Here is a 27,686-nt window from a genome sequence, read left to right as displayed (position 1 = left end):
TGACAGGAGAAGCAGCTCTGCGCTCTGCCCGCCGGCCTATATTTCCCCTCAAGCGGACAGAAATCTCATAGAATTGGATGGACTCCATTATAGAAAAAAATTATAATACTCACCCGTTACTCGGCGCTGGTGTGTGTAAGGCAGCGGATCCATCCCTGCATTGTGGATTCCAGTATATACACAAAGGCCATTGGGCAGAACTGAGCCTTATGTGTTCGCTGTAGGACGCTGGTATTGCAAACACAGTATGGCGGCATCGTGATTCAAGTAAAAGTAATTCCACAATATAATGTATATTTATTACAGTATTCAAAAATATATCAAATTTCCTTATTTATAAAAAATAAGAATACAATATATACAGAGTATAAAAAAAAGCAAAGCATCAAACAAAACATGAGAAATCAAGCAGCAGTCGAGCACTTGAAGGGGTTAACAAATGTTAGTCTCGTGGTGTTGCAGGGACATTTACATCAGCCATAGGCGACGTCTCGCCCTCTAAATCTGTCTTATGTCGGGCGTTCCCATAACTCATTTTCTTCTGACACATTATACTTTTTAACATAAACATTTTGGGGTACATATACCGTACATTATTGATTACTGCTATTTTTTTTGGGGGGGGGAGGAAAAAAATAGCAATTTTATCTTTGTTGTTTGCAGTTTCTTGCAATATCAAATTTGTTTAGGTTTTTTTTTTCACTTTATTTTTTTATTTTCTGTAAAATTTTACTTTTTTTTTTTTTTTACTCCTAAAGCATTATTACGCGTCATTCAAACTGACGGCCAGTCCATTGGGCCACGCCTCTGGCACCGCCTAACAGGCCCTGGGTGGGCCTTTGTAGGGAACCCTGTTTGCCATGGCAAATATCGATAAGCCACAATCAACTCCTGAGTCCATGCCATACACATGACGTAACTGTATGCCGGATCGCGCTACATCACATGCAATCCCAATGGACAGGTATATCCTTTGGCAGGAAGGGGTTAAAGGGGTTGTCCATTTTATAAAACCAGTTTTCATGCACCGAGTTGGGGAATGATGAGGAACCTCTGTTCTGGATCCTCATCTATTGGTCAGAGAGCAGTTATTAAGAACATCTCCTCCTGGAGGACCTGGTCTGTCCTGAATTACCCAGATGGAGAACTGATATGTATGGACACCGTGTAATACTTAATTCCTCCTGTGGTGGTGCTGCAGGGAAATGGAGCACTTACTGCTCGAGGTGACCATCTTATTGTCAATAGAAAACCCTTCTAACAAAGAGGACAATACTTCAAGCTTCTGGGCTCCAATTTAAAATGTGGAAAAGAGCACCTCAATTATCATAATTCTTACACATTTACAGTATTGGTCTCCTGAACTGGGGCAGAAGGATTTTGTTCCCCGTCAGTCTCCGGTGCCTGGGTGTGACTTGTCTTTGCGCCCTCAGTATGCCATGGTTCACAAGGCGTGCTCCCACAGTCTTACTCCATAAATGCTCGAAATACATAAATTACCAAACGTATCAGAGATCACATATGGTTGATGGGTCCCTTGGCCCCTGGAGCAGCTCTAGTGATGTCAGTTACCATGAGATCTTCTACACTTCATGGTGATAAGGAGTTTTGTTAGACCCTTCACCCACAATTTCTCAAGAACTTTCCTCTACACATCAGTCATAAAAATAAAAAATAAACTGGAAAATGCAAGAATGAATTCTACGATGGCAGCGGGTTCCTCCTTTTATGTCAAAGCTACAAGTTTTGCTTTACTTGTGGAAACACCTGAGCTAAAGACAGGGGTATCAATTATTAGTAGGGGGCAGGCAAAGCATTGGAGTCTTCTCCGGTCCCAGCATCACATGCACATCTTCAAGCTGCAAAGTGTGGAAAAATTCACAGGCCTAAAAGGAAAAACAAACACATAAATGACAGGAACTGAGATGAAAAGAAGGCAGAGATGGCGATCTTTATAACGGACCAACAAGACTTTTATTACATATTGCAAATGTCCTAATCAAGCTGAATGTAAGAGACAGAGGTGAGGAAGAATACAGAGGTCAGTGTCTCGGACAACTACCAGCAAACTCTTAGGCCTCTTTCACACGGGCGAGTATTCCGCGCGGATGCGATGCGTGAGGTGAACGCATTGCACCCGCACTGAATCCCGACCCATTCATTTCTATGGGGCTGTGCACACGAGCGGTGATTTTCACGCATCACTTGTGCGTTGCTTGAAAATCGCAGCATACTCTATATTCTGCGTTTTTCACGTAACGCAGGCCCCATAGAAATTAATGGGGTTGCGTGAAAATCGCAAGCAAGTGCGGATGTGGTGCGATTTTCACACACGGTTTCTAGTAGACGATCGGGATGGAGACCCGATCATTATTAATTTCCCTTATAACATGGTTATAAGGGAAAATAATAGCATTCTGAATACAGACTGCATAGTACAATAGCGCTGGAGGGGTTAAAAAAATAATTAAACTCACCTTAATCCACTTGATCACGCAGTCGGCATCTCCTTCTGTCTTCATCTTAGCTGTGTGCAGTAACAGGACCTGTGGTGACGTTACTCCGGTCATCACATGATCCATCACCATGGTAAAAGATCATGTGATGGATCATGTGATGACTGTGACGTCACCACAGGTCCTGTTACTGCACACAGCTAAGATGAAGACAGAAGGAGATGCCGACTGCGTGATCAAGTGGATTAAGGTGAGTTAAAAAAAAAATAATTTAACCCCTCCAGCGCTATTGTACTATGCAGTCTGTATTCAGAATGCTATTATTTTCCCTTATAACCATGTTATAAGGGAAAAATAATACAATCTACAGAACACCGATCCCAAGCCCGAACTTCTGTGAAGAAGTTCGGGTTTGGGTACCAAACATGCCGATTTTTCTCACGAGAGTGCAAAACGCATTACAATGTTTTGCACTCGCGCTGAAAAATCTCGCGTGTTCCCGCAACGCACCCGCACATTTTCCCGCAACGCCCGTGTGAAAGGGGCCTAAGGCTGGTTTCACACGGGCGTTGCGGATTGGGGCCGGATGCGTTCAGTGAAACTCGCACTATTTTGCAAGCAAGTTCAGTCAGTTTTGTCTGCGGTTGCGTTTAGTTGTTCAGTTTTTTTCGCGCGGGTGCGATGCGTTTTGATGCGTTTTTCACGTGCGTGATAAAAAACGGAATGTTTACAAACAACATCTTTTAGCAACCATCAGTGAAAAACGCATCGCACCCGCACTTGCTTGCGGATGCAATGCGTTTTTCACGCAGCCCCATTCACTTCTATAGGGCCAGGGCTGCGTGAAAAACGCAAAATATAGAACGTGCTGCGATTTTCACGCAACGCAGAACTGATGCGTGAAAAACAACGCTCATGTACACAGACCCATTGAAATGAATGAGTCAGGATTCAGTGCGGGTGCTATGCGTTCACGTCACGCATTGCACCCGCGCGTAAAACTCGCTCGTGTGAAAGGGGCCTTAATCTTCACCACTCTGGTTCGTAGATCTGAGGCTACTCCTAGGAATTCACCGCAGCCGGCTGCTAGGGACCCTGTTTACACCTGCAGAGTTGGGTGGCATAAAACAGGTGCAAGCTCACAGGTAGCAGAGCTATCACATACCATGAAGTATAGGAGAGAAATAGCCAGGAGAATCAGTAGACAAAGGGTTAATGTAGAAATAAGCTGAAGAGTCAAACAGGAGAGTCACTGGAAGCCAAATCAGTAGACAATGGGTTAATGCAGAAACAGAACGAGAAGTCAAAGCCAGGAAAGTCAGTGGGAAGTAAATCAGAAGAGAAGGGGTTAATGCAGAAACCAGTCCGTACAGGAGAACATCTATCTGGGATGCAATGCTGGCTGAATACAGAGCACCAACTGGAGCAGACGATGCCAGACTTTATCTTCCTGGGATGGGACGCCAAGACAGGAATCTGATCGGCGTCCAGGCTGACCAGAACCAGTGGACACAATTGTAGACCATCAAGTTCTAGTCAGAGGCTGGAAAAGAGGTCACATATGACCCAAGAGATAAAAGTTCCTCCTCCGGGATAAGTGTTCAGGTTTAGTCTCTAGATTATTAAATTACCTTCTTCAAAAACATTTCCATTGCTTCATCTTTAGGAGCGCTGCTCTGAATCCTCACCTTTATCGAAACATGACCTGTTGAGACATTATAGATCCTTTTATTATAAAAGTTAGAGGATTTATGTCAATTCTCCACAATAATGTTTGTATAGGACGCCGGTGGTGGCCATTATCTTCTGTAAAACCAAACAGATACCTCGTAGAGGAGAAGACAAAGAAGGCTCAAAGCGGCGAGGGATGAAAATCTTCTGAGAGTTTTCAGAAAAATACTTTTATTAGGTGCCCGATCGGACAACGCGTTTTGGGGGTTGTACCAACCCCTTCATCAGGTAAGTAGCGCCATGTTATAACAGTAAACACAAAGTGCCATTTGTGTATGTAGGGAGTGAACAATACCAGAGAGTGACAAGTGGGAAGAGGATTGAAAACAGAACAAATGGAATCATGGGAATTCAAATAAATAGTTAATACTGAATGCTTATAATAAAAGGACCCTGATGTAAAAATATATAAGTATCCAGTCTAAGATGATGATAAGATGATAATTAGAAACAAATAGGTTAGTAACCATCAAATAACAATAAATAATAATAATAGTGACAATAATAAGAACAATAACAATGTCATAAATAGATAAATAAATGGTTAATATTATTAGTAATATTAACGGCAAAAAAGACAGGTGTAATTACCAATTACGGTCACTAGAGGGAGACAGAAGTCCTACCTATAAGAAGGTAAAATGATAAATGTATATAAATAAATATAAAAATATAGATACATAGAAATGATAATAAGTGTACAGGTAACACACAAATATTTAATGCAGGAATCTAATGGATAAAAATGATGGTATTAGTACTCCGGGGTACGTTACACTATAGTTTCCGTAATTTAAACCAAGAGGAGGAATGGTCTGTAGTGTAAAGATCCAAAAGACCTGGTTTTCCTTCGGGCCTCAGACGTGCGGTAGGTCCCGTCTGGTATGTCACCATTAGAGCGTTTCCACAGGCCGTGCTTCAGAAAGGGTTTACTGGACCTACCGCACCTCTGAGGCCCGAAGGAAAACCAGGTCTTTTGGATCTTTACACTACAGACCATTCACCCTCTTAAATTATGGAAACCATAGTGTAACATACCCCGGAGTACTAATACCTGTCATTTTTATCCAATAGATTCCTGCATTAATATTTGTGTGTTACCTGTACACTTTTTATCATTTCTATGTATCTATATGTTTATATTTATTTATATACATTTATCATTTTACCTTCTGTGGGGATGTGCTCTGGTAGACAGGCTTGCGGACAGTGCAGTGTTCTATTCACACATAAGTAAAGTGACAAAAAAAAACTGTTCCAAGGAAAAACAGTCACCTTGCGTCTGGTGTTTGTTCACACCAGGCTGCAGCACATAAGTCCTTGGGTGAAGCAGAAGTCCACGTGCTTTGTCCCCAAACAATGTGGCAGGCCTTATTCCCGGCCCAAACTCTCAGGCTCCAACACCCAGACTGATAAAGCTCCAGTATCCGATGGAGGATAATCCGCTGGGTTTTATATCCCTAAGCAAAACCCGGCCTGGAACTTGGGGAACAGCCACCCACCCTGCACTTTGGCTGCTCCCAGTAAGAGCCGGCCCAGATTGGCTTTACAGCCACACTAAGTAAAACAGTGTCAGAGAGCACGAGCTGCGGCTGACACAGAAAAGTACCGGCTCCTACCTCACAGAGGCCAGGGACCTCGGTGACACATATCTTCCATCAAAGACGGACCCCTGCGCTTTCCTACACTTGTTATAGGTAGGACTTCTGTCCCCCTCTAGTGACTATAGTTGGTAATTACACCTATCTTTTTTGCCGTTAATATTACTAATTATTAATATTAACCATGTATTTATTTATTTTAACCAGAATCATGTCATTGTTATTACTGTTGTCATCATTATTATTATTAACAATACCACTTCTACTATTTTTATTGTTATTTTATGGATACTGACCTATTTGTTATAATTATCAACTTCCCATCATCTTAGGCTACTTTCACACTTGCGTTTACATTTTACGGTATTGAGATCCGTCATAGAATCTCAATACCGGAGGAAAACGCTTCTGTTTTGTCCCCATTCATTGTCTTGGCGATGTTACAGATAATACAACCGGATCCGTTCATAACGGATGCAGACGGTTGTATTATCAGTAACGGAAGCGTTTTTGCTGAGCCCTGCCGGATCCAGCAAAAACGCTAGTGTGAAAGTCGCCTTAGACGAGATACTTATATATTTTTTAATCAGGGTCCTTTCATTATAAGCATTCAGTACTAACTATTTATTTGAATTCCCATGATTCCATTTAATCTGTTTCCAATCCTCTGCCCAGTTGTCACTCTCGTACTGTCCATCCCTCACCCCCTTTTGGAGCGAATATAGATTTTGAAATGTCACTTTGTGTTAACTGTGATAACATGGTGCTACTTACCTGATGAAGAGGTTGGTGCATTCCCGAAACGCGAAAGGTATTTTTCTGAAAAATCTCAGGAGATCTTCATCCCTGAGCCTGAGTCTTCTTCACTACATTGTACCTGTGTCCAACTAAAAATGCACTACACATATTAGCTATCGCCGCATCCGTAATAAGTTGCTCTATAAAAATATCACATGACCTAACCCCTCAGGTGAATACCGTAAAAAATATATACAAAAAGGTGTAAAAAAAAAGCAATTTTTTGTTGCCTTACATCACAAAAAGTGTAATAGCAAGCGATCAAAAAGTTATACGCACCCCAAAATAGTGCCAATCAAACCGACATCTCATCCCAAAAAAAATGAGCCCCTACACAAGACAGTCACCCAAAAAATAAATAAAACTATGGCTTTCAGAATGTGGAGACACTAAAGAATCATAAAAAAAAAAAATGCTTTGTTATGTAAAACTGAAACAAACAACCAAAAAAAGTAGTCATATTTGGTATTGTCGCGTCCGTGACAACCTGCTTTATAAAAATACCCCATGATCTAACCTGTTAGATGAATGTTGTAAATAACTAAAAATAAAAACGGTGCCAAAACAGCTATTTCTTGTTACCTTGCCTCACAAAAAGTGTAATATAGAGCAACCAAAAATCCTATGTACCCTAAAATAGTACCAACAAAACTGCCACCCTATCCCGTAGTTTCCAAAATGGGGTCACTTTTTTGGAGTTTCTACTCTAGGGGTTAATCAGGGGAGGCTTCAAATGGGACATGGTGTCAAAAAAACAGTCCAGCAAAATTCGCCTTCCAAAAACAGTATGGCATTCCTTTCCTTCTGCGCCCTGCCGTGTGCCCGTACAGCGGTTTACTACCACATATGGGGTATTTCTGTAAACTACAGAATCAGGGCCATAAATATTGAGTTTTGTTTAGCTGTTAACCCTTGCTTTGTAACTGGAAAAAATGGATTCAAATGGAAAATCTGCCCAAAAAGTGAAATTTTGAAATGTTATCTCTATTTTCCATAAATTCTTGCAGAACACCTAAAGAGTTAACAAAGTTTGTAAAATCAGTTTTGAATACCTTGAGGGGTGTAGTTTGTAAAATGGGGTCATTTTTGGGTGGATTCTATTATGTAAGCCTCACAAAGTGACTTCAGACCTGAACTGGTCCTGAAAAAGTGGGGTTTAGAAATTTGCTGAAAAATTTAAAAATTTGCTTCTAAACTTCTAAGCCTTTTTTATTATTATTATTTTTTTCTTGCATTTCAAGAATACTTTTTTAGTTTTGTACTTGTTTTTTGCAGGACAAGTTGTAGTTTTTAATGGCTCCATTTTGGGGTACACATAACGTACTGAATAACATTTATTAACTTTCAGGGATGGATGGGAAAAACAGCAAAACTGCCACTGAGTTATTACGTTATACATTTACCGGGATTCATTTATCGGCATAAATAACACAAAAAACTTTATTCTCTGGGTCAGTGTGATTACAGCGATAACAAATACATCGATTTTTATGACGTTTTACTTCTTTTGCACAGCAAATTGAAAAAAAGAAAAGAAAATGTTTTTGCATCTCTGCATCCCAAGATGCAGAACTTTTTTTTATTTTTCATTCTACAGAGCATTTTTGCAGGGTGAATTTTAGTTTTCATTGTTATCATTGATATCATGCTTTTTATTCCTTTTTTTTTGTGGTGAAAAAGCAAAAAACAGCAATTCTGGCATGGTTCTTTTTGTTTTTGTACAGCATTCACCATACAGGATAAATGACATGATAATTGCATAGTGCAGGTTGTTACAGATGCGGTGATACCAAATATGGAGGGGATTTTATTTCTGCACTTTCTTTTTCCATTTAAAAGCTTTTTTCTAATGGAAAAGGGTGTATTCTTTTTTGTTTACTTGGATTTTTTTTTTTGTCCCATAAGGGGACTTTAACAGGCAATCTTTTGATCACTTCTCTAATATCCTGTACTGATTATGCAGGGCAGTATTATACTGACAGTGCTATACTGACAGTCACCAGCAGGCTGCGCCAAAGATGGGGATACATTGCAGGCAGGTCTGGAGCTTTCATTAGGCCCCAGGCTCCCATGCTAAGACATTGGCACCCCACCATCTCCTTTGCAGGATGCCGATCAAAGACAAGTGGGGCTCCCTCCCTCTAAACCACTTAGATGCTGCGGTCGCTATTGACTGCAGCATCTAAGGGTTTAAACAGCCCAGAGAGGCACTTCTGCCTGTGAGAGCCCAGTCCCTCTCTCCGCTGCAGACTGTATAGAAGCAGCATTCCAGCCTAAGGCCCCTTAGTGATCACTGTAAAAGGTGCATTGGTGGTCACAGGGGGACAAAGAAGGCTCAGAATGATGTCAGATGATAAAATAATCCATACTCTGGTCACTGATCCCCGCTGCTCACAGTCCGATGGTGTCTGGGTCTCTACTGCTCTCTCCCTCCTGGTCCTTCTCAACACAAGAAATAAGACCGCTCAGCAAATAAGAGACCGCAGCAGTGACCTGCCTCATGCAGTGATTTGCTGAGCGGTCACATTTTGCATCGAGCAGCCGGGAAGACAAGATCGTGGGGACTGGGAACAATCAGATTTTGAGCAGTGGGGAAACAGTAAGGAGAAGATGACTTATTTTACAATTTTTCACTATTTTGAGCCTTTTTTTTATACTGGCTTGACATCCCCTTTAAGAACTCCTGAATGAATAATATAAAATAATAATAATGATGATGATGATGATGATAATAATAATAATAAATAGTACTTTGAAACCACAAATAATGAAATCCTACAATACCAAGTTTGAACACTAGATGGCACTGCAGCTCTATAACATTTCCATTCACCTCTGCAGCACCCGTAATACGGGATTTTCCACCCAAAAGTCCTGCCAAAGAATCCTCACAGTATCTGCTAAGTGTAAACGTACCCTTAGATACCTTAAAGACACTTTAACCTGAGTCCTAATGTCAAAGGGATAGACCTTGTAGAAGGCTTTAGGGTGGGCTCACACATTTTTGCTGACCTTTGCAGTTTTTGATTTGTCTATTTTACATACGTTTTTGATGTGCCGCCTCCAGATGTCAGATGTAAGTCAACCATAATTTTAAAACACAGCACACACCTGCAGTAGATGTCACCTGCAGTCCTACGTAACACCTCAGATAACTCAGTGATAGCTCTCTGTGTACAGATAATGTAGTAGATGTCACCTGCAGTCCTATGTAACACCACAGGTAACACAGTGATAACTCTCCTAGTATAGGTAATGTAGTAGATGTCACCTGCAGTCCTATGTAACACCACAGATAACACAGTGATAACTATCTGAGTACAGATAATGTAGTAGATGTCACCTGCAGTCCTATGTAACACCACAGATAACACATGGATAAGTATCTGAGTACAGATAATGTAGTAGATGTCACCTGCAGTCCTATGTAACACCACAGATAACACAGTGATAACTCTCTGAGTACAGATAATGTGGTAGATGTCACCTGCAGTCCTATGTAACACCACAGATAACGTATGACATACATGTGATGGCTCCATATGTTACCACTACTGCCCCCTGGTCTTACCTGTAAAGTTAGTGACAGCTCTGGATTTCTTCATTGACCTGGGCACCATGTTGGCACTGCCGGTAGTTTGCGGTGTAGACTCCCTGGCCGCACTTCTTGTGGTTGTGTCCCCGCACACGTCACTGTTATTAGTTGCAGCGGTTGGCAGTGGTATTGTGGCGCCATTCAGGCTGGCGGCAGCAGTCGTCGTGCTGTCCATATTGGTATCTTGTCCCGGAGTGGTGACAGCGGGCACCATGGTGGTGCTGGGCCAGGCAGACAGCTCTATAGAGACATTCCCTCCGCTCACTATATTGAACGCCGGGTTCATAGGAGGCGACACAGGACTTACCAGGTCCCCGGTGATCGTGGTCAGTTCTATGGTGTCAGTCTGCGCCCACACCAGCAGAAAGCCTGTATCAGGAGAGAAAAGATACTGTGAGAGGTTCAGACCACAGGGCAAAGCCTCTACTGTGCCAACCTACTGTATATGGTGAGCTCACCTACCTGTGCCCTAAACCAACCAGGAAACAGGACTGGATTACAAATGGGGCAAATAAGACAATTACTTCTGCCATCTGTGAGTTTCCACCACACCATGCCCACCACATTCAGGGGTGCCAGGGACAGGAGAGGGAGGGGGGTTCTACCGCCACCATCTGCGCTACTTGTCCGGACTGCGACACGGTATTTCATTTCTGCTGCATTAGGTTCTGTTATTTAGACACCGTAGAGCTGTGATTGGCACTATGTGTGCGCTGTCTGGCACTATGTGTGCGCTGTCTGGCACTATGAGTGCGCTGTATGGCACTATGTGTGCGCTGTATGGCACTATGTGTGCGCTGTATGGCACTATGTGTGCGCTGTCTGGCACTATGTGTGCGCTGTCTGGCACTATGTGTGCGCTGTCTGGCACTATGTGTGCGCTGTATGGCACTATGTGTGCGCTGTATGGCACTATGTGTGCGCTGTCTGGCACTATGTGTGCGCTGTCTGGCACTATGTGTGCGCTGTCTGGCACTATGTGTGCGCTGTCTGGCACTATGTGTGCGCTGTCTGGCACTATGTGTGCGCTGTATGGCACTATGTGTGCGCTGTCTGGCACTATGTGGGCGCTGTCTGGCACTATGTGTGCGCTGTATGGCACTATGTGTGCGCTGTATGGCACTATGTGGGCGCTGTATGGCACTATGTGTGCGCTGTATGGCACTATGTGTGCGCTGTATGGCACTATGTGTGCGCTGTATGGCACTATGTGTGCGCTGTATGGCACTATGTGTGCGCTGTATGGCACTATGTGTGCGCTGTATGGCACTATGTGTGCGCTGTATGGCACTATGTGGGCGCTGTATGGCACTATGTGTGCGCTGTATGGCACTATGTGTGCGCTGTATGGCACTATGTGTGCGCTGTATGGCACTATGTGTGCGCTGTATGGCACTATGTGGGCGCTGTATGGCACTATGTGGGCGCTGTATGGCACTATGTGTGCGCTGTATGGCACTATGTGGGCGCTGTATGGCACTATGTGGGCGCTGTATGGCACTATGTGGGCGCTGTATGGCACTATGTGTGCGCTGTATGGCACTATGTGTGCGCTGTATGGCACTATGTGTGCGCTGTATGGCACTATGTGTGCGCTGTATGGCACTATGTGTGCGCTGTATGGCACTATGTGTGCACTGTATGGCACTATGTGTGCGCTGTATGGCACTATGTGTGCGCTGTATGGCACTATGTGTGCACTGTATGGCACTATTATTCAGATTATATACTCCGGCACTGCAGGCTATTGTCATTTTAACATTGTATAGCGCTGTTATTTGGATGCTGTATTGTCCTGTTATTTTATACTGTATTGCACTGTTACTTCATACTATATTCCACTGTTTTTTATACTATATTGCACAGTTATTTTATACTGTATTGTACTGCTATTTTATACTATATGGCACTGATATTTTATACTGTATTGCATTGCTATTTTGTATTTTAGGAATTGTGTCCATTCTCTGGACACCCAGCACTTGATGGCGGTGAGAGACAAGGTTCTGCCGATGCACAATACAACCCCAAGACCTTCCTCACTACAAGAGGAGGAAACCGCCAGAAGAAGCCTCCGAACAGACACACGGAAGTCAGGATTTCCTGTCCGCGTGCGTCCAAGATGTAGGTGAAATGCATCGACCTCTGGGATGACGTCACACAATCCGCTACATGGAAAAAACTTCCTGATTAGATATATGATCCCAACAATAAGAAGTCACGCGGCTGTGAGCGCACACAGGACGTATAGAAGATACCGGCCCCTTATGTGCCGCTGACGATGCCGAGCTTAAAGGAGTAGTCATTCTGAATCACACATACAGGGAGTGCAGAATTATTAGGCAAGTTGTATTTTTGAGGATTAATTTTATTATTGAACAACAACCATGTTCTCAATGAACCCAAAAAACTCATTAATATCAAAGCTGAATATTTTTGGAAGTAGTTTTTAGTTTGTTTTTAGTTTTAGCTATTTTAGGGGGATATCTGTGTGTGCAGGTGACTATTACTGTGCATAATTATTAGGCAACTTAACAAAAAACAAATATATACCCATTTCAATTATTTATTTTTACCAGTGAAACCAATATAACATCTCAACATTCACAAATATACATTTCTGACATTCAAAAACAAAACAAAAACAAATCAGTGACCAATATAGCCACCTTTCTTTGCAAGGACACTCAGAAGCCGCCATCCATGGATTCTGTCAGTGTTTTGATCTGTTCACCATCAACATTGCGTGCAGCAGCAACCACAGCCTCCCAGACACTGTTCAGAGAGGTGGACTGTTTTCCCTCCTTGTAAATCTCACATTTGATGATGGACCACAGGTTCTCAATGGGGTTCAGATCAGGTGAACAAGGAGGCCATGTCATTAGATTTTCTTCTTTTATACCCTTTCTTGCCAGCCACGCTGTGGAGTACTTGGACGCGTGTGATGGAGCATTGTCCTGCATGAAAATCATGTTTTTCTTGAAGGATGCAGACTTCTTCCTGTACCACTGCTTGAAGAAGGTGTCTTCCAGAAACTGGCAGTAGGACTGGGAGTTGAGCTTGACTCCATCCTCAACCCGAAAAGGCCCCACAAGCTCATCTTTGATGATACCAGCCCAAACCAGTACTCCACCTCCACCTTGCTGGCGTCTGAGTCGGACTGGAGCTCTCTGCCCTTTACCAATCCAGCCACTGGCCCATCAAGACTCACTCTCATTTCATCAGTCCATAAAACCTTAGAAAAATCAGTCTTGAGATATTTCTTGGCCCAGTCTTGACGTTTCAGCTTGTGTGTCTTGTTCAGTGGTGGTCGTCTTTCAGCCTTTCTTACCTTGGCCATGTCTCTGAGTATTGCACACCTTGTGCTTTTGGGCACTCCAGTGATGTTGCAGCTCTGAAATATGGCCAAACTGGTGGTAAGTGGTATCTTGGCAGCTGCACGCTTGACTTTTCTCAGTTCATGGGCAGTTATTTTGCGCCTTGGTTTTTCCACACGCTTCTTGCGACCCTGTTGACTATTTTGAATGAAACGCTTGATTGTTCGATGATCACGCTTCAGAAGCTTTGCAATTTTAAGAGTGCTGCATCCCTCTGCAAGATATCTCACTATTTTTGACTTTTCTGAGCCTGTCAAGTCCTTCTTTTGACCCATTTTGCCAAAGGAAAGGAAGTTGCCTAATAATTATGCACACCTGATATAGGGTGTTGATGTCATTAGACCACACCCCTTCTCATTACAGAGATGCACATCACCTAATATGCTTAATTGGTAGTAGGCTTTCGAGCCTATACAGCTTGGAGTAAGACAACATGCATAAAGAGGATGATGTGGTCAAAATACTCATTTGCCTAATAATTCTGCACTCCCTGTATTTCATGTTATATTTTTTAATGAGTGTGTCACTCGTCACTGGAGTTCTTTTATTCATGCCCTATGATGCTGTTCACTCCCGTGCACACGATGTATGCCGCTCCAGGACATATGAAGTCTCGGAAGTCATAAGGTCGTGTGCATGAGCCCTAAGACTAAGCATTGTTGGAAGTTACTCGTGGGAAAATATTAGGGGTGCAAAATACCCTGCGACCCTTTAATGAAAAGGACGAGTTTGTGGCGTTAGATAAAGATCTAACAGAGAGAATGATTGCCTTGGAAAATTAAATAATATCAAAGAGGTGAAATTTAAAAGGGATGTGCAGGACCATTCGTTAAACAGAGTGTATACGTGGAAACAAAAATCTGGGGGCACACCCAAATCTATATTAAAAGGCAAGCGACGCAGAAAGTACTCCCAACACGGAGTCAGCATCACGAGTGCTGAGGGATCCCCCGATTCGTCGGCCTCTACCCAGGAGGGGGGATCATTTCCCTAGGACAGTCCCCAAAACACAAAAGCATGAAAAGACATCTGGGCGTATATAGTGAATATAGTCCGGCTCTCAAGGAGTTCCTCTATATGTCTGTGGAGTTCCTGCTCAATTACTTCTCCTTCAATGGGAATTTTTATTTGCAGACGAGGGGAGCATCCATGGGTGTGAAGTTGTCAAATATAGACATGTCCCATTGAGAGGAGTGCCAACTTATGACCGAGGATAAGACATTCATGTCCTCCATCGTGTGGTATGGGAGGTTCATGGATGACATTGTGATGATCTGGAACTCCACAGACCACAGTTTGTTTGAATGCATATGAATCTTAGATTTACATATAATTTGTCCTCAGAGGACATTCCTTTTTTGGACATTAAGCTATCGAATAGTGATGAGCGGCAGGGGTCATATTCGAATTCGTGATATTTCGCGAATATTTTGTAGAATATTCGTCGTATATTCGTTATATCCTACATTATTTAATTTTTTTTACGCGAAAATCGGCAAGGTAATGATCGCGTAATATGCGAATCGTGCGCGCCCAATACAGGCGTGTGTTAAAAACAAATATACAGCACTATAGAATATAGTGGCATATATAGGTTTTTACGAATATTTGTAATTTTTTCCATCTGAACACATGATTCCTCCCTGCTTCTTTCTTGTGGGTCAATGAGTCATTGGTCCACAAGCAACTTAAGCAGGAAGGAATCATGACTTCAGATGGAAAAAAAAATTACGAATATTCTAAAAAACTAATATATATCACTATATTCTAAATATTTGCGAATTCCCCAAGTGCCGATATTCGCGATTAAAATTCATTATTTGAATATTCAGCACTATCGAATAAGGCGGGCAAGGTGGTTAGCAGGAATTACAGAACAGACACAAGCGGTAGCACCCTGCTTCGAGCCTCATCATGCTATCCGAAACATGTAATAAAGGGCATTCCCTATGTTGAGACCATTAGAGTCTGCCGAAACTGCTCAGAAGATTCAATGTTTGAGTCAGAACGAGTAGCTCTGTTTGAGAGATTGAGAGGATCCAGTGGTCGTATCCTGGAGCAGGAGAGAAAGTAAAACATGTGAATAGAGAGGCATTGATCACACATAGTACAGCGAGGAGGGAAGGTGAGGACAACAGAGGGGGGGGTCGTCATCTCCTACAGTCGCCAGTTTCAGGAGATACAAGGTATCTGTCACGGATGATATTGCAGATAGCTGGAAGTTATGGATAAACATCCGACTGGCTTGATCCTAAACTAAGGAGCATAAAGGTGACCCCTGTAAAACCCTAAGAGCTCACCCTGACTGCTAAGCACACACAAGGGTCTCAGAGGTAGACGATTGCATGCCCTCGTACCTAGACTTTGTGACACCTGAAAACCCTATAATAGTGAGGGGACACGACCACCGGCTCCCTGCACTTAATACAGAGGGAGTCAGGGTCACCTAGAATCAAGCCAGCAAAGAAACACAATACAAGAAAGGACTTATCTGAACAAGCAGCAGCAGAAGCCTCCAGCACTGAACACTTCAAACCAGGAAGTAGTATAAACCGCAAAGTGGGGCAGTATGGGAGGGAATATAAAGGGAGACAATTAGTGTGAATAGGTGACAGCTGGGAGAAGGAAAGGAGATTACAAAGTGAAACCAAAACAATGAACATCATGCAAGATGTACAGAAGAACGTCTGCCAGACCTTCTCAGAGAGCTGGCGGTGACAGTATCATCAGGAAATATCTACCCATTTTATTTCAAGATGATAACTTGCGATAAATTCTAGAGCCAGGCTTTCAAATGGTGAGCAGACGGGCACCTACTCTGTGCTCCGCTTTGTCCCCAAGCTTGTTCATAGAAAAATCGGATAATGGCGAACCCACGTGGCTGAATGTTGTGGGCAGTTACAGATGTGGCCATAGTATTTGTAAGACTTGTCAATATATTACAGTGGGGTAAACATTGGAATCCAGTGTAACCGAGGAGGTCTTCAAAATCAGATCGTTCATCACCTGGAACACGAATAACGTCATTTATTTGGCGATCAATACATGGGATGCACCTCAACCATCCTGAGAGTGAGAAGAAGAAAGCACTTGTCGGGTGTCTCCAATCTCAAACTGCCGAACGTCTCGATGCTATCCAGACATTGTAGAGATGTTCATCAGGGTGACCCGACAAGCCTGAGTGTCATGGATATAGAAAGGGTTAAATCCGCACGAGGAGGAGACATAAAGAGGCGACTGCTGAATAGAGAATCGGAAGGGTACGAATAATGGATATGACGTGATCTGTGAGCGCGGACTCGCTCCTGTTTTGTTATAATTGAGTAGCATTTTGCATGCATTTTAAGAAAGGCATTGGGGGCAGCTCTAGCTCGGAGCGGATTATTATTCGACACCTGGCTGGGGGGGGGGGGCGCCTCATGGCAAGGGAAGATGTGATAACACGATGTGGTCAAGAGTAAGACGTGCAGTCGAAACGCGTAGACCTTGCCTGTCTGGTCAGCCTATGGATTTTATAATAAAGAAATTGGATTTCATCCTGAGCCCGCTGCTGGGTTTTCTTCTACTGTTTTGATTGATTCCCGGTCCGGGATCCGTGCACGGCGAAGGAGGACGGTGGGTGAGCTGAAACCCCTTTTTTTCTCACAGTCGGCATCTGCACTGCTCAGGTACCTCTGACACAGACATGAGACTGACAGGGACGGGCGCGATGTCCAGCACTGTCCATCGAGGGGGAGCCACCAATCCCTCGCTGCTCAAGGAAACTGATTTTTGAACGAATCAATTCGCTCCTCACTATTGACCACTATGATGGAGTCTCCAGATTCTTTGACTAGGAGGGGCCTGACTGCTGGGAGCCCCGCCCACTCCACATTATAATCTGTAGGAGATAATCAGGATAACATTGTAGGACATCTGACCAGATGACCGCACAGCTTACCATACACTGTGACTGAGGCGAGGAGAAGCATGGGCAGCGTCACGTCTCGTCTCCGGTTCATTGTCCTCCGTTATCAGCTGATGATGAATCACAATGTCTTGGGGAATTTCTACCAGGGAGAACGTCCAGTGCCGAAGACTCTAGAAGAGGATGATCCCCACCCCTCGGGGTCATTCATGTTCCTAAAATACAACAAACAAGTAGAATAAACACAAAGGTCCAAACAATGGATTATTATACAATGATAAGAAAGTCTCCGCGCCCGGTGGGTCCTGGATCTGTCCTCAGAGCTCAGAAGGTAAATATAGCAAGAGTTTACCGTAGTTCTATAAAACCAATTTTATTTAACTTAAAATTCTTCATACATAAAAATTAAGATCCCAATTACACAAGAAGTACATTTAAATGAGGCAATAAACGTCCACATGACATCCGGGAAGATAACATCATATACCCTGTCTTTTAGGATTTCTTTGCATTTTCATGGGTAAAATATGGTCCTCCTCTCGTATCTCCTCTTATTCCTTAGAGATAGTAAGCTCCTATGGTCAGGGCTCTTACTCCTCCTCCACCTCCTGTATCTCCTCTTACTCCTCATAGATTGTAAGCTCCTGTGGTCAGGACTCTTACTCCTCCTTCACCTCCTGTATCTCCTCTTACTCCTTATAGATAGTAAGCTCCTATGGTCAGGACTCTTACTCCTCCTCCACCTCCTGTATCTCCTATTATTCCTTATAGCTTGTAAGCTCCTGTGGTCAGGACTCTTACTCCTCCCCCACCTCTTGTATCTCCTCTTATTCCTTATAGATTGTAAGCTCCTGTGGTCAGGACTCTTACTCCTCCTCCACCTCCTGTATCTCCTCTTATTCCTTATAGATTGTAAGCTCCTGTGGTCAGGACTCTTACTCCTCCTCCACCTCCTGCATCTCCTCTTATTCCTTATAGATTGTAAGCTCCTGTGGTCAGGACTCTTACTCCTCCCCCACCTCCTGTATCTCCTCTTATTCTTTATAGATTGTAAGCTCTTGTGGTCAGGACTCTTACTCCTCCCCCACCTCCTGTATCTCCTCTTACTCCTTATAGATTGTAAGCTCCTGTGGTCAGGACTCTTACTCCTCCTCCACCTCCTGTATCTCCTCTTATTCCTTATAGATTGTAAGCTCCTGTGGTCAGCACTCTTACTCCTCCTCCACCTCCTGTATCTCCTCTTATTCCTTATAGATTGTAAGCTCCTGTGGTCAGGACTCTTACTCCTCCCCCACCTCCTGTATCTCCTCTTATTCCTTATAGATTGTAAGCTCCTGTGGTCAGGACTCTTACTCCTCCTCCACCTCCTGTATCTCCTCTTATTCCTTATAGATTGTAAGCTCCTGTGGTCAGGGCTCTTACTTCTCCTCCTTCTCCTGTATCTCCTCTTATTCCTTATAGATTGTAAGCTCCTGTGGTCAGGACTCTTACTCCTCCTCCTCCACCTCCTGTATCTCCTCTTATTCCTTATAGATTGTAAGCTCCTGTGGTCAGGACTCTTACTCCTCCTCCACCTCCTGTATCTCCTCTTATTCCTTATAGATTGTAAGCTCCTGTGGTCAGGACTCCTCCTCCTCCTGTATCTCCTCTTATTCCTTATAGATTGTAAGCTCCTGTGGTCAGGACTCTTACTCCTCCTCCTCCTGTATCTCCTCTTATTCCTTATAGATTGTAAGCTCCTGTGGTCAGGACTCCTCCTCCTCTTGTATCTCCTCTTATTCCTTATAGATTGTAAGCTCCTGTGGTCAGGACTCTTACTCCTCCCCCACCTCTTGTATCTCCTCTTATAGATTGTAAGCTCCTATGGTCAGGACTCTTACTCCTCCTCCACCTCCTGTATCTCCTCTTACTCCTTATAGATTGTAAGCTCCTGTGGTCAGGACTCCTCCTCCTCCTCCTCCTCCTGTATCTCCTCTTATTCCTTATAGATTGTAAGCTCCTGTGGTCAGGACTCTTACTCCTCCTCCACCTCCTGTATCTCCTCTTATTCCTTATAGATTGTAAGCTCCTGTGGTCAGGGCTCTTACTCCTCCTCCTGTATCTCCTCTTATTCCTTATAGATTGTAAGATCCTATGGTCAGGGCTCTTACTCCTCCCCCACCTCTTGTATCTCCTCTTCTAGATTGTAAGCTCCTGTGGTCAGGACTCTTACTCCTCCTCCACCTCCTGTATCTCCTCTTATTCCTTATAGATTGTAAGCTCCTGTGGTCAGGACTCCTCCTCCTCCTCTTGTATCTCCTCTTATCCCTTATAGATTGTAAGCTCCTGTGGTCAGGGCTCTTACTCCTCCTCCTCCTCCTCCTGTATCTCCTCTTATTCCTTATAGATTGTAAGCTCCTATGGTCAGGGCTCTTACTCCTCCCCCACCTCTTGTATCTCCTTTTATAGATTGTAAGCTCCTGTGGTCAGGACTCTTACTCCTCCTCCACCTCCTGCATCTCCTCTTATTCCTTATAGATTGTAAGCTCCTGTGGTCAGGGCTCTTACTCCTCCCCCACCTCCTGTATCTCCTCTTATTCCTTATAGATTGTAAGCTCCTGTGGTCAGGACTCTTACTCCTCCCCCACCTCCTGTATCTCCTCTTATTCCTTATAGATTGTAAGCTCCTGTGGTCAGGACTCCTCCTCCTCCTCTTGTATCTCCTCTTATCCCTTATAGATTGTAAGCTCCTGTGGTCAGGGCTCTTACTCCTCCTCCTCCTCCTCCTGTATCTCCTCTTATTCCTTATAGATTGTAAGCTCCTATGGTCAGGGCTCTTACTCCTCCCCCACCTCTTGTATCTCCTTTTATAGATTGTAAGCTCCTGTGGTCAGGACTCTTACTCCTCCTCCACCTCCTGCATCTCCTCTTATTCCTTATAGATTGTAAGCTCCTGTGGTCAGGGCTCTTACTCCTCCCCCACCTCCTGTATCTCCTCTTATTCCTTATAGATTGTAAGCTCCTGTGGTCAGGACTCTTACTCCTCCCCCACCTCCTGTATCTCCTCTTATTCCTTATAGATTGTAAGCTCCTGTGGTCAGGACTATTACTCCTCCTCCACCTCCTGTATCTCCTCTTATTCCTTATAGATTGTAAGCTCCTGTGGTCAGGACTCTTACTCCTCCCCCACCTCCTGTATCTCCTCTTACTCCTTATAGATTGTAAGCTCCTGTGGTCAGGACTCTTACTCCTCCCCCACCTCTTGTATCTCCTCTTACTCCTTATAGATTGTAAGCTCCTGTGGTCAGGATTCCTACTCATCCCCCTCCTCTTGTATCTCCTCTTATTCCTTATAGATTGTAAGCTCCTGTGGTCAGGATTCCTACTCCTCCCCCTCCTCTTGTATCTCCTCTTATTCCTTATAGATTGTAAGCTCCTGTGGTCAGAGCCTCTACCTTATATATCTATCTTTTCTCTGTACCTCGCTGGCTTCTTGTTGCAATGTGTTACCCCAGGATTGTTCTATGTAAAGCTGTACAGAGGTTGGTGGCGCCGTATGAATAATAATCTGGCACAGACATCAGGTTGTCCTCTCCCACAGGACACTGATGGAGAAGCTGATGTTCTCTGTTGCCCTTCAGTACAATGATGTTAGGGATCTGCTGATAGAACCGCTCCACCTCTTATTGTCATAGAGCCGCCCAGTGAATTCTTCTTGATGTAAACTCTCTGTAATCTGCAGTCTTACAGGTGGCCTCTCCATTGTTACTCTCTATCTGCAGATCTGCTCCTCGGGGATTACTCCCAGGCCGCTGGCGACAATACTTGGTGCGGTGCCACCACTCAGCTCCTGCTGCCATTTCTCTGTATCTTACAGGCAGAGATAAGACAAGTCAGAGATGTCACTATAATTGAGGGCGTTCTCCTGGATCTTTTACTGGGAGCAACCTGCTGGTAGCGTAACTGAGGATACTACGGTCTCTCTATTACTGGAGGCGTTCTCCTGGTATCAATGCTTTGGAAAAACTAACCTGGCAAATTTACTCAAGTGTTACATTGTGATGGTGTTACTGGGGCTTGATGCAATAGTTATAAGGGTTAGGCCTCATGCACACGACCGTTGTGTGCATCCGTGTCCGTTGATCCGTTTTCCGTGATTTTCTGCGGACCCATTGACTTTCAATGGGTCAGTTGAAAACTCGGAAAATACACAGTTTGTCATCCGCGTCCGTGATCCATGCTTCCTGTCCGTCAAAAAAATAGGACCGGTCCTATTTTTTGGACGGACAACGGTTCGCGGACCCATTCAAGTCAATGGGTCCGTGAAAAAACACGGAGGCACACAAGATTGTCATCCGCGTCCGTTTTTTTCCTATCATTTTCAAGGCAAACTTGACTTTTTTTTTTTCACTTTTCTGGTCTAGTGATCCTCCAAAAATCAAGGAAGACACACGGAAGAAAAACCGGACACGGATCACGGAACAACGGAACCCCGTTTTGCGGACCATGAAAAAATAATGTCGTGTGCATGAGGCCTTACACTGCTGGGCCAGGACCACAGCTTATAGGGGGTGATAAGGCACCATTACCACTGCCACAAAAGAAGAAACCAGTGGGCACACTCATCCTAACAGCATCATTACTGGAGGAAATCTACTGGTACTAAGAATAGAGGGCACAGTGCTGGCATTATTACTGGAGTACCGACTGGTACTAAGGATAGAGGACATACTGCTGGCATTATTGCTAGGAGAAACTAATGGTAATAAGAATAGTGGGAAAAGTGCTAGAATTATTACTTGAGGAAATCTACTGATACTAAGAATAGAGGGCACACTGCTGGAATTATCACTGGAGATAACCGACTGGTACTAAGAATAGAGGGCACACTGCTGGCATTATTACTGGAGGAAATCTACTGGTACTAAGAATAGTGGGCACACTGCTGGAATTATCACTGGAGATAACCGACTGGTACTAAGGATAGAGGGCACAATGCTGGCATTATTACTGGAGGAAATCTACTGGTACTAAGAATAGAGGGCACACTGCTGGCATTATTACTGGAGGAAATCTACTGATACTAAGAATAGAGGGCACACTGCTGGAATTATCACTGGAGATAACCGACTGGTACTAAGAATAGAGGGCACACTGCTGGCATTATTACTGGAGGAAATCTACTGGTACTAAGAATAGTGGGCACACTGCTGGAATTATCACTGGAGATAACCGACTGGTACTAAGGATAGAGGGCACAATGCTGGCATTATTACTGGAGGAAATCTACTGGTACTAAGAATAGAGGGCACACTGCTGGCATTATTACTGGAGGAAATCTACTGGTACTAAGAATAGTGGGCACACTGCTGGAATTATCACTGGAGATAACCGACTGGTACTAAGGATAGAGGGCACAATGCTGGCATTATTACTGGAGGAAATCTACTGGTACTAAGAATAGTGGGCACACTGCTGGAATTATCACTGGAGATAACCGACTAGTACTAAGAATAGAGGACACACTGCTGGAATTATTACTGGAGGAAATCTACTGGTACTGAGGATAGTGGGCACACTGCTGGCATTATTACTGGAGGAAAACTATTGGTACTAAGAATAGTGGGCATAGTACTGGCATTATTACTGGAGGAAATCTACTGGTACTAAGGATAGTGGGCACACTGTTGCCATTATTACTGGAGATAACCGACTGGTACTAAGAATAGAGAGCACACTGCTGGCATTATTACTAGAGAAAATCTACTGGTACTAAGAATAGAGGGCACACTGCTGGCATTATTACTAGAGAAAATCTACTGGTACTAAGAATAAAGGGCACACTGCTGGCATTATTACTAGAGGAAATCTACTGGTACTAAGAATAGTGGGCACACTGCTGGCATTATTACTGGAGATAACCAACTGGTACTAAGAATAGAGGACACACTGCTGGCATTATTACTAGGAGAAACTACTGGTACTAAGAATAGTGGGCACACTGCTGGCATTATTACTGGAGGGGAACTACTAGTACTAAGGATAGTGGGCACACTGCTGGCATTATTACTGGAGGAAATCTACTTGTACTAAGGATAGAGGGCACACTGTTGCCATTATTATTGGGGGGGAACTACTGGTACTAAGGATAGTGGGCACACTGCTGGCATTATTACTGGAGGAAATCTACTGGTACTAAGAATAGTGGGCACACTGCTGGCATTTTTACTAGGAGAAACTACTGGTAATAAGAATACTGGGCACACTGCTGGCATTATTACTAGGAGAAACTACTGGTACTAAGAATAGTGGGCACACTGCTGGCATTATTACTAGGAGAAACTACTGGTACTAAGAATACTGGGCACACTGCTGGCATTATTACTGGAGGAAATCTACTGGTACTAAGAATAGTGGGCACACTGCTGGCATTATTACTGGAGATAACCAACTGGTACTAAGAATAGAGGACACACTGCTGGCATTATTACTAGGAGAAACTACTGGTACTAAGAATACTGGGCACACTGCTGGCATTATTACTGGAGGAAATCTACTGGTACTAAGAATAGTGAGCACACTGCTGGCATTATTACTGGAGATAACCAACTGGTACTAAGAATAGAGGACACACTGCTGGCATTATTACTAGGAGAAACTACTGGTACTAAGAATAGTGGGCACACTGCTGGCATTATTATTGGGGGGGGGAACTACTGGTACTAAGGATAGTGGGCACACTGCTGGCATTATTACTGGAGGAAATCTACTAGTGCTAAGAAATGCGACCGATTAATAACATTATAAATAAGGGGCATGTGTATGTGATACATACAGTTGCAAGAAAAAGTATGTGAACCCTTTGGAATGATCTGGATTTCTGCACAAATTGGTCATAAAATGTGATCTGATCTTCATCTAAGTCACAACAATAGACAATCACCGTCTGCTTAACCTAATAACACACAAAGAGTTAAATGTTACCATGTTTTTATTGAACAAACCATGTAAACATTCACAGTGCAGGTGGAAAAAGTATGTGAACCCCTAGACTAATGACATCTCCAAGAGCTAATTGGAGTAAAGTGTGAGCCAACTGGAGTCCGATCAATGAGATGAGATTGGAGGTGTTGGTTACAGCTGCCCTGCCCTATAAAAAACACACACCAGTTCTGGGTTTGCTTTTCACAAGAAGCATTGCCTGATGTGAATGATGCCTCGCACAAAAGAGCTCTCAGAAGACCTACGATTAAGAATTGTTGACTTGCATAAAGCTGGAAAGGGTTATAAAAGTATCTCCTAAAGCCCTGCTGTTCATCAGTCCACGGTAAGACAAACTGTCTATAAATGGAGAAAGTTCAGCACTGCTGCTACTCTCCCTAGGAGTGGCCGTCCTGTAAAGATGACTGCAAGAGCACAGCGCAGACTGCTCAATGAGGTGAAGAATCCTAGAGTGTCAGCTAAAGACTTACAAAAGTCTCTGGCATATGCTGACATCCCTGTTAGCGAATCTACGATACGTAAAACACTAAACCAGAATGGATTTCATGGGAGGACTCCACAGAGGAAGCCACTGCTGTCCAGAAAAAAACATTGCTGCACGTTTACAGTTTGCACAAGATCACCTGGATGTTCCACAGCAGTACTGGCAAAATATTCTGTGGACAGATTAAACCAAAGTTGAGTTGTTTGGAAGAAACACACAACACTATGTGTGGAGAAAAAGAGGCACAGCACACCAACATCAAAACCTCATCCCAGCTGTGAAGTATGGTGGTGGGGGCATCATGGTTTGGGGCTGCTTTGCTGCGTCAGGGCCTGGACGGATTGCTATTATCGAAGGAAAAATGAATTCCCAAGTTTGTCAAGACATTTTGCAGGAGAACTTAAGGCCATTTGTCCACCAGCTGAAGCTCAACAGAAGATGGATGTTGCAACAGGACAACGACCCAAAGCATAGAAGTAAATCAACAACAGAATGGGTTAAACAGTAGAAAATATGCCTTCTGGAGCGGCCCAGTCAGAGTCCTGACCTCAACCCGATTGAGATGCTGTGGCAGGACCTCAAGAAAGCGATTCACACCAGACATCCCAAGAATATTGCTGAACTGAAACAGTTCTGTAAAGAGGAATGGTCAAGAATTACTCCTGACCGTTGTGCACGTCTGATCTGCAACTACAGGAAACGTTTGGGTGAAGTTATTGCTGCCAAAGGAGGTTCAACCAGTTATTAAATCCAAGGGTTCACATACTTTTTCCACCTGCACTGTGAAGGGGTTACAAAGGGGGAGTGGCTTTAATGGTGGAGGGTGTGGCTTTAATGGTGGAGGGTGTGGCTTTAATGGTGGAGGGTGTGGCTTTAATGGTGGAGGGTGTGGCTTTAAATGCTGCAAAAATTCAGGTGCACATTTCTGGCACAAATTAAGCCACCTAATCTAAAGCTGTGCCACGCTTATTATCCAGCATCCGTCGCAGTGATAAATCGGAAGCATTCTTAGACTTTCTCTCTAAACACAATGTTAGTAAATGTAACTTTATGTTTCAATTCCAGATCTCTGCTTGCTTTCTGAGAATGAGAACCCTCTTGTCTACACTCACAATGTCCACAGCTCGTCCTGCTCTCAGCTCAGAAGTGGATACAATTGTATCAGTCTAGACGAGGGATCGGCAACCTTCGGCACTCCAGCTGTTGTGAAACTACAACTCCCAGCATGCATACTTACTCTGCTCTTCTCCAAACCCCCATAGAAATGAATGGAGCATGCTGGGAATTGTAGTTTCACAGCAGCTGGAGATCCCTGGTCTAGACAATGCTCTGGACTCCAGACTGATACATTGTAACCAATGAGAGATTAGGTTTCCATATTATTTTATCCAATATACTTTGTTGACTATACTTTTCTATACAGAAAAAAACTATGTTTACTGACATACGATATACCAGCCCAGCAGAGACCCGACCAACACTCAAATGACCCCCATCCGGGGAATGAAGCCTTCTGTATACATTTGGTGTGAGCCCCAAATATAGGGCTCAGACGTGATGTGAACAGAGACTTATCTTATAGATATGGAGTTGAAAGAGTTATTGTTCAATGGGGCAAAAACAAACAACATCCAATGACAACCTCCAAACATTTCCTATATAATGAAGTATATAATAACGTTCACATCATTACATCATTTCGATACAAAATTCATTGACGTCTGGTCCGGGGTGGAAAGTGGCGGCACAGGAGGAAAACCAGGAATAATCCAAGGCAGAGATGTATTTTAGGTGGCGTTCCTTTTTACAGAGTAACTAAACTTGCAGTGTCCAAATACATAGAAAGTATACGGAGTCCATACGCAACTAGCCCATAGAGGAAAGCCGATGAAAGCTCTCCTCCTGTATGTGTCTGTATTATGTATGTGCACCGCTTATCATATGTGCAGCGCTATGGAATGAATGCCGCTTTAATAATAAATAATAATAACAATAATGACCATGGTCGGGGTCCAGTAGTAACATCACATGTATGAAGTATCAGGTTGGACTTACCTGCAGTAGAACAGCGAGGGAACTTCTACGGGTCCTGCTCATGTTCGTCTTCGATCACAATGTTCCAGATGCTTCTTCTCCTCCCTTTTCCTCAAGTAAAATAAAATTGACATCTGGCAGAGAATCAGAAGTGACCGAGGAGAGACAATGGCCTGAAGTCTGGTAAGATCCCGGAGTGCGGAGTCCTCAAAAACAATGGCTGACACAGATGTGCGGGAGACAGGAAACAACTGGGAGAATCTGAAGAGGCTGAAGTGGAGGACAGGATGGAGAGAGGCCTCCCCTCATCATAACCAGAGGAGGGAAATCCTATTATACCTTTTATTTATTTTTTTCAAGGAGTTTCATAAACTTAGAAAGCAAATAAAATCTAATCTGAAATGATTACACAATTACTGATCCACTTATACAAGCAAAGATCTGAAGGGAGCTCAGCGCTTAGTCTACACTTCATCTTCATCTAACACTATGTCCACCTTCTCTTCACCTAACATAAATGAGTCTACAAAAACTGAGTCACTGTGTACATACATTACTTATCCTGTACTGACCCTGAGTTACATCCTGTATTATACTCCAGAGCTGCACTCACTATTCTGCTGGTGCAGTCACTGTGTACATACATTACATTACTTATCCTGTACTGATCCTGAGTTACATCCTGTATTATATTCCAGAGCTGCACTCACGATTCTTCTGCT

The 27,686-nt window shown here is 43.6% G+C and overlaps 1 protein-coding gene across 1 annotated transcript; it reads right to left on the bottom strand.

Moving 5' to 3' along the window:
• Window positions 1-280: 280 nt before the first annotated feature.
• LOC122938235 lies at window positions 281-27,194 on the bottom strand. Its single transcript, XM_044293611.1, has 5 exons — window positions 26,986-27,194; window positions 17,499-17,680; window positions 10,158-10,550; window positions 4,088-4,161; window positions 281-1,886 (listed from the first exon to the last, which is right to left on the bottom strand). The coding sequence occupies exons 2-5, from the start codon at window positions 17,557-17,559 to the stop codon at window positions 1,788-1,790; spliced, it is 627 nt and encodes a 208-aa protein (XP_044149546.1). The 5' UTR covers window positions 17,560-17,680; window positions 26,986-27,194; the 3' UTR covers window positions 281-1,787.
• Window positions 27,195-27,686: the final 492 nt, after the last annotated feature.

This window comes from Bufo gargarizans, chromosome 5 (assembly GCF_014858855.1).
Source record: "Bufo gargarizans isolate SCDJY-AF-19 chromosome 5, ASM1485885v1, whole genome shotgun sequence".
In the NCBI taxonomy this organism is placed as follows: Eukaryota; Metazoa; Chordata; class Amphibia; order Anura; family Bufonidae; genus Bufo; species Bufo gargarizans.
This window is presented reverse-complemented; position numbering and strand designations above follow the sequence as displayed.

Coding starts and splice junctions, on each gene's coding strand:
- LOC122938235 (XM_044293611.1), bottom strand. CDS start 17,559: ATGAACCGGAGACGAGACGTGACGCTGCCCATGCTTCTCCTCGCCTCA. Junction 10,551..17,498: donor CGCCTCAGTCACAGTGTATG/GTAAGCTGTGCG, acceptor CTCCTGATACAG/GCTTTCTGCTGGTGTGGGCG. Junction 4,162..10,157: donor AGCTGTCACTAACTTTACAG/GTAAGACCAGGG, acceptor ATGTCTCAACAG/GTCATGTTTCGATAAAGGTG.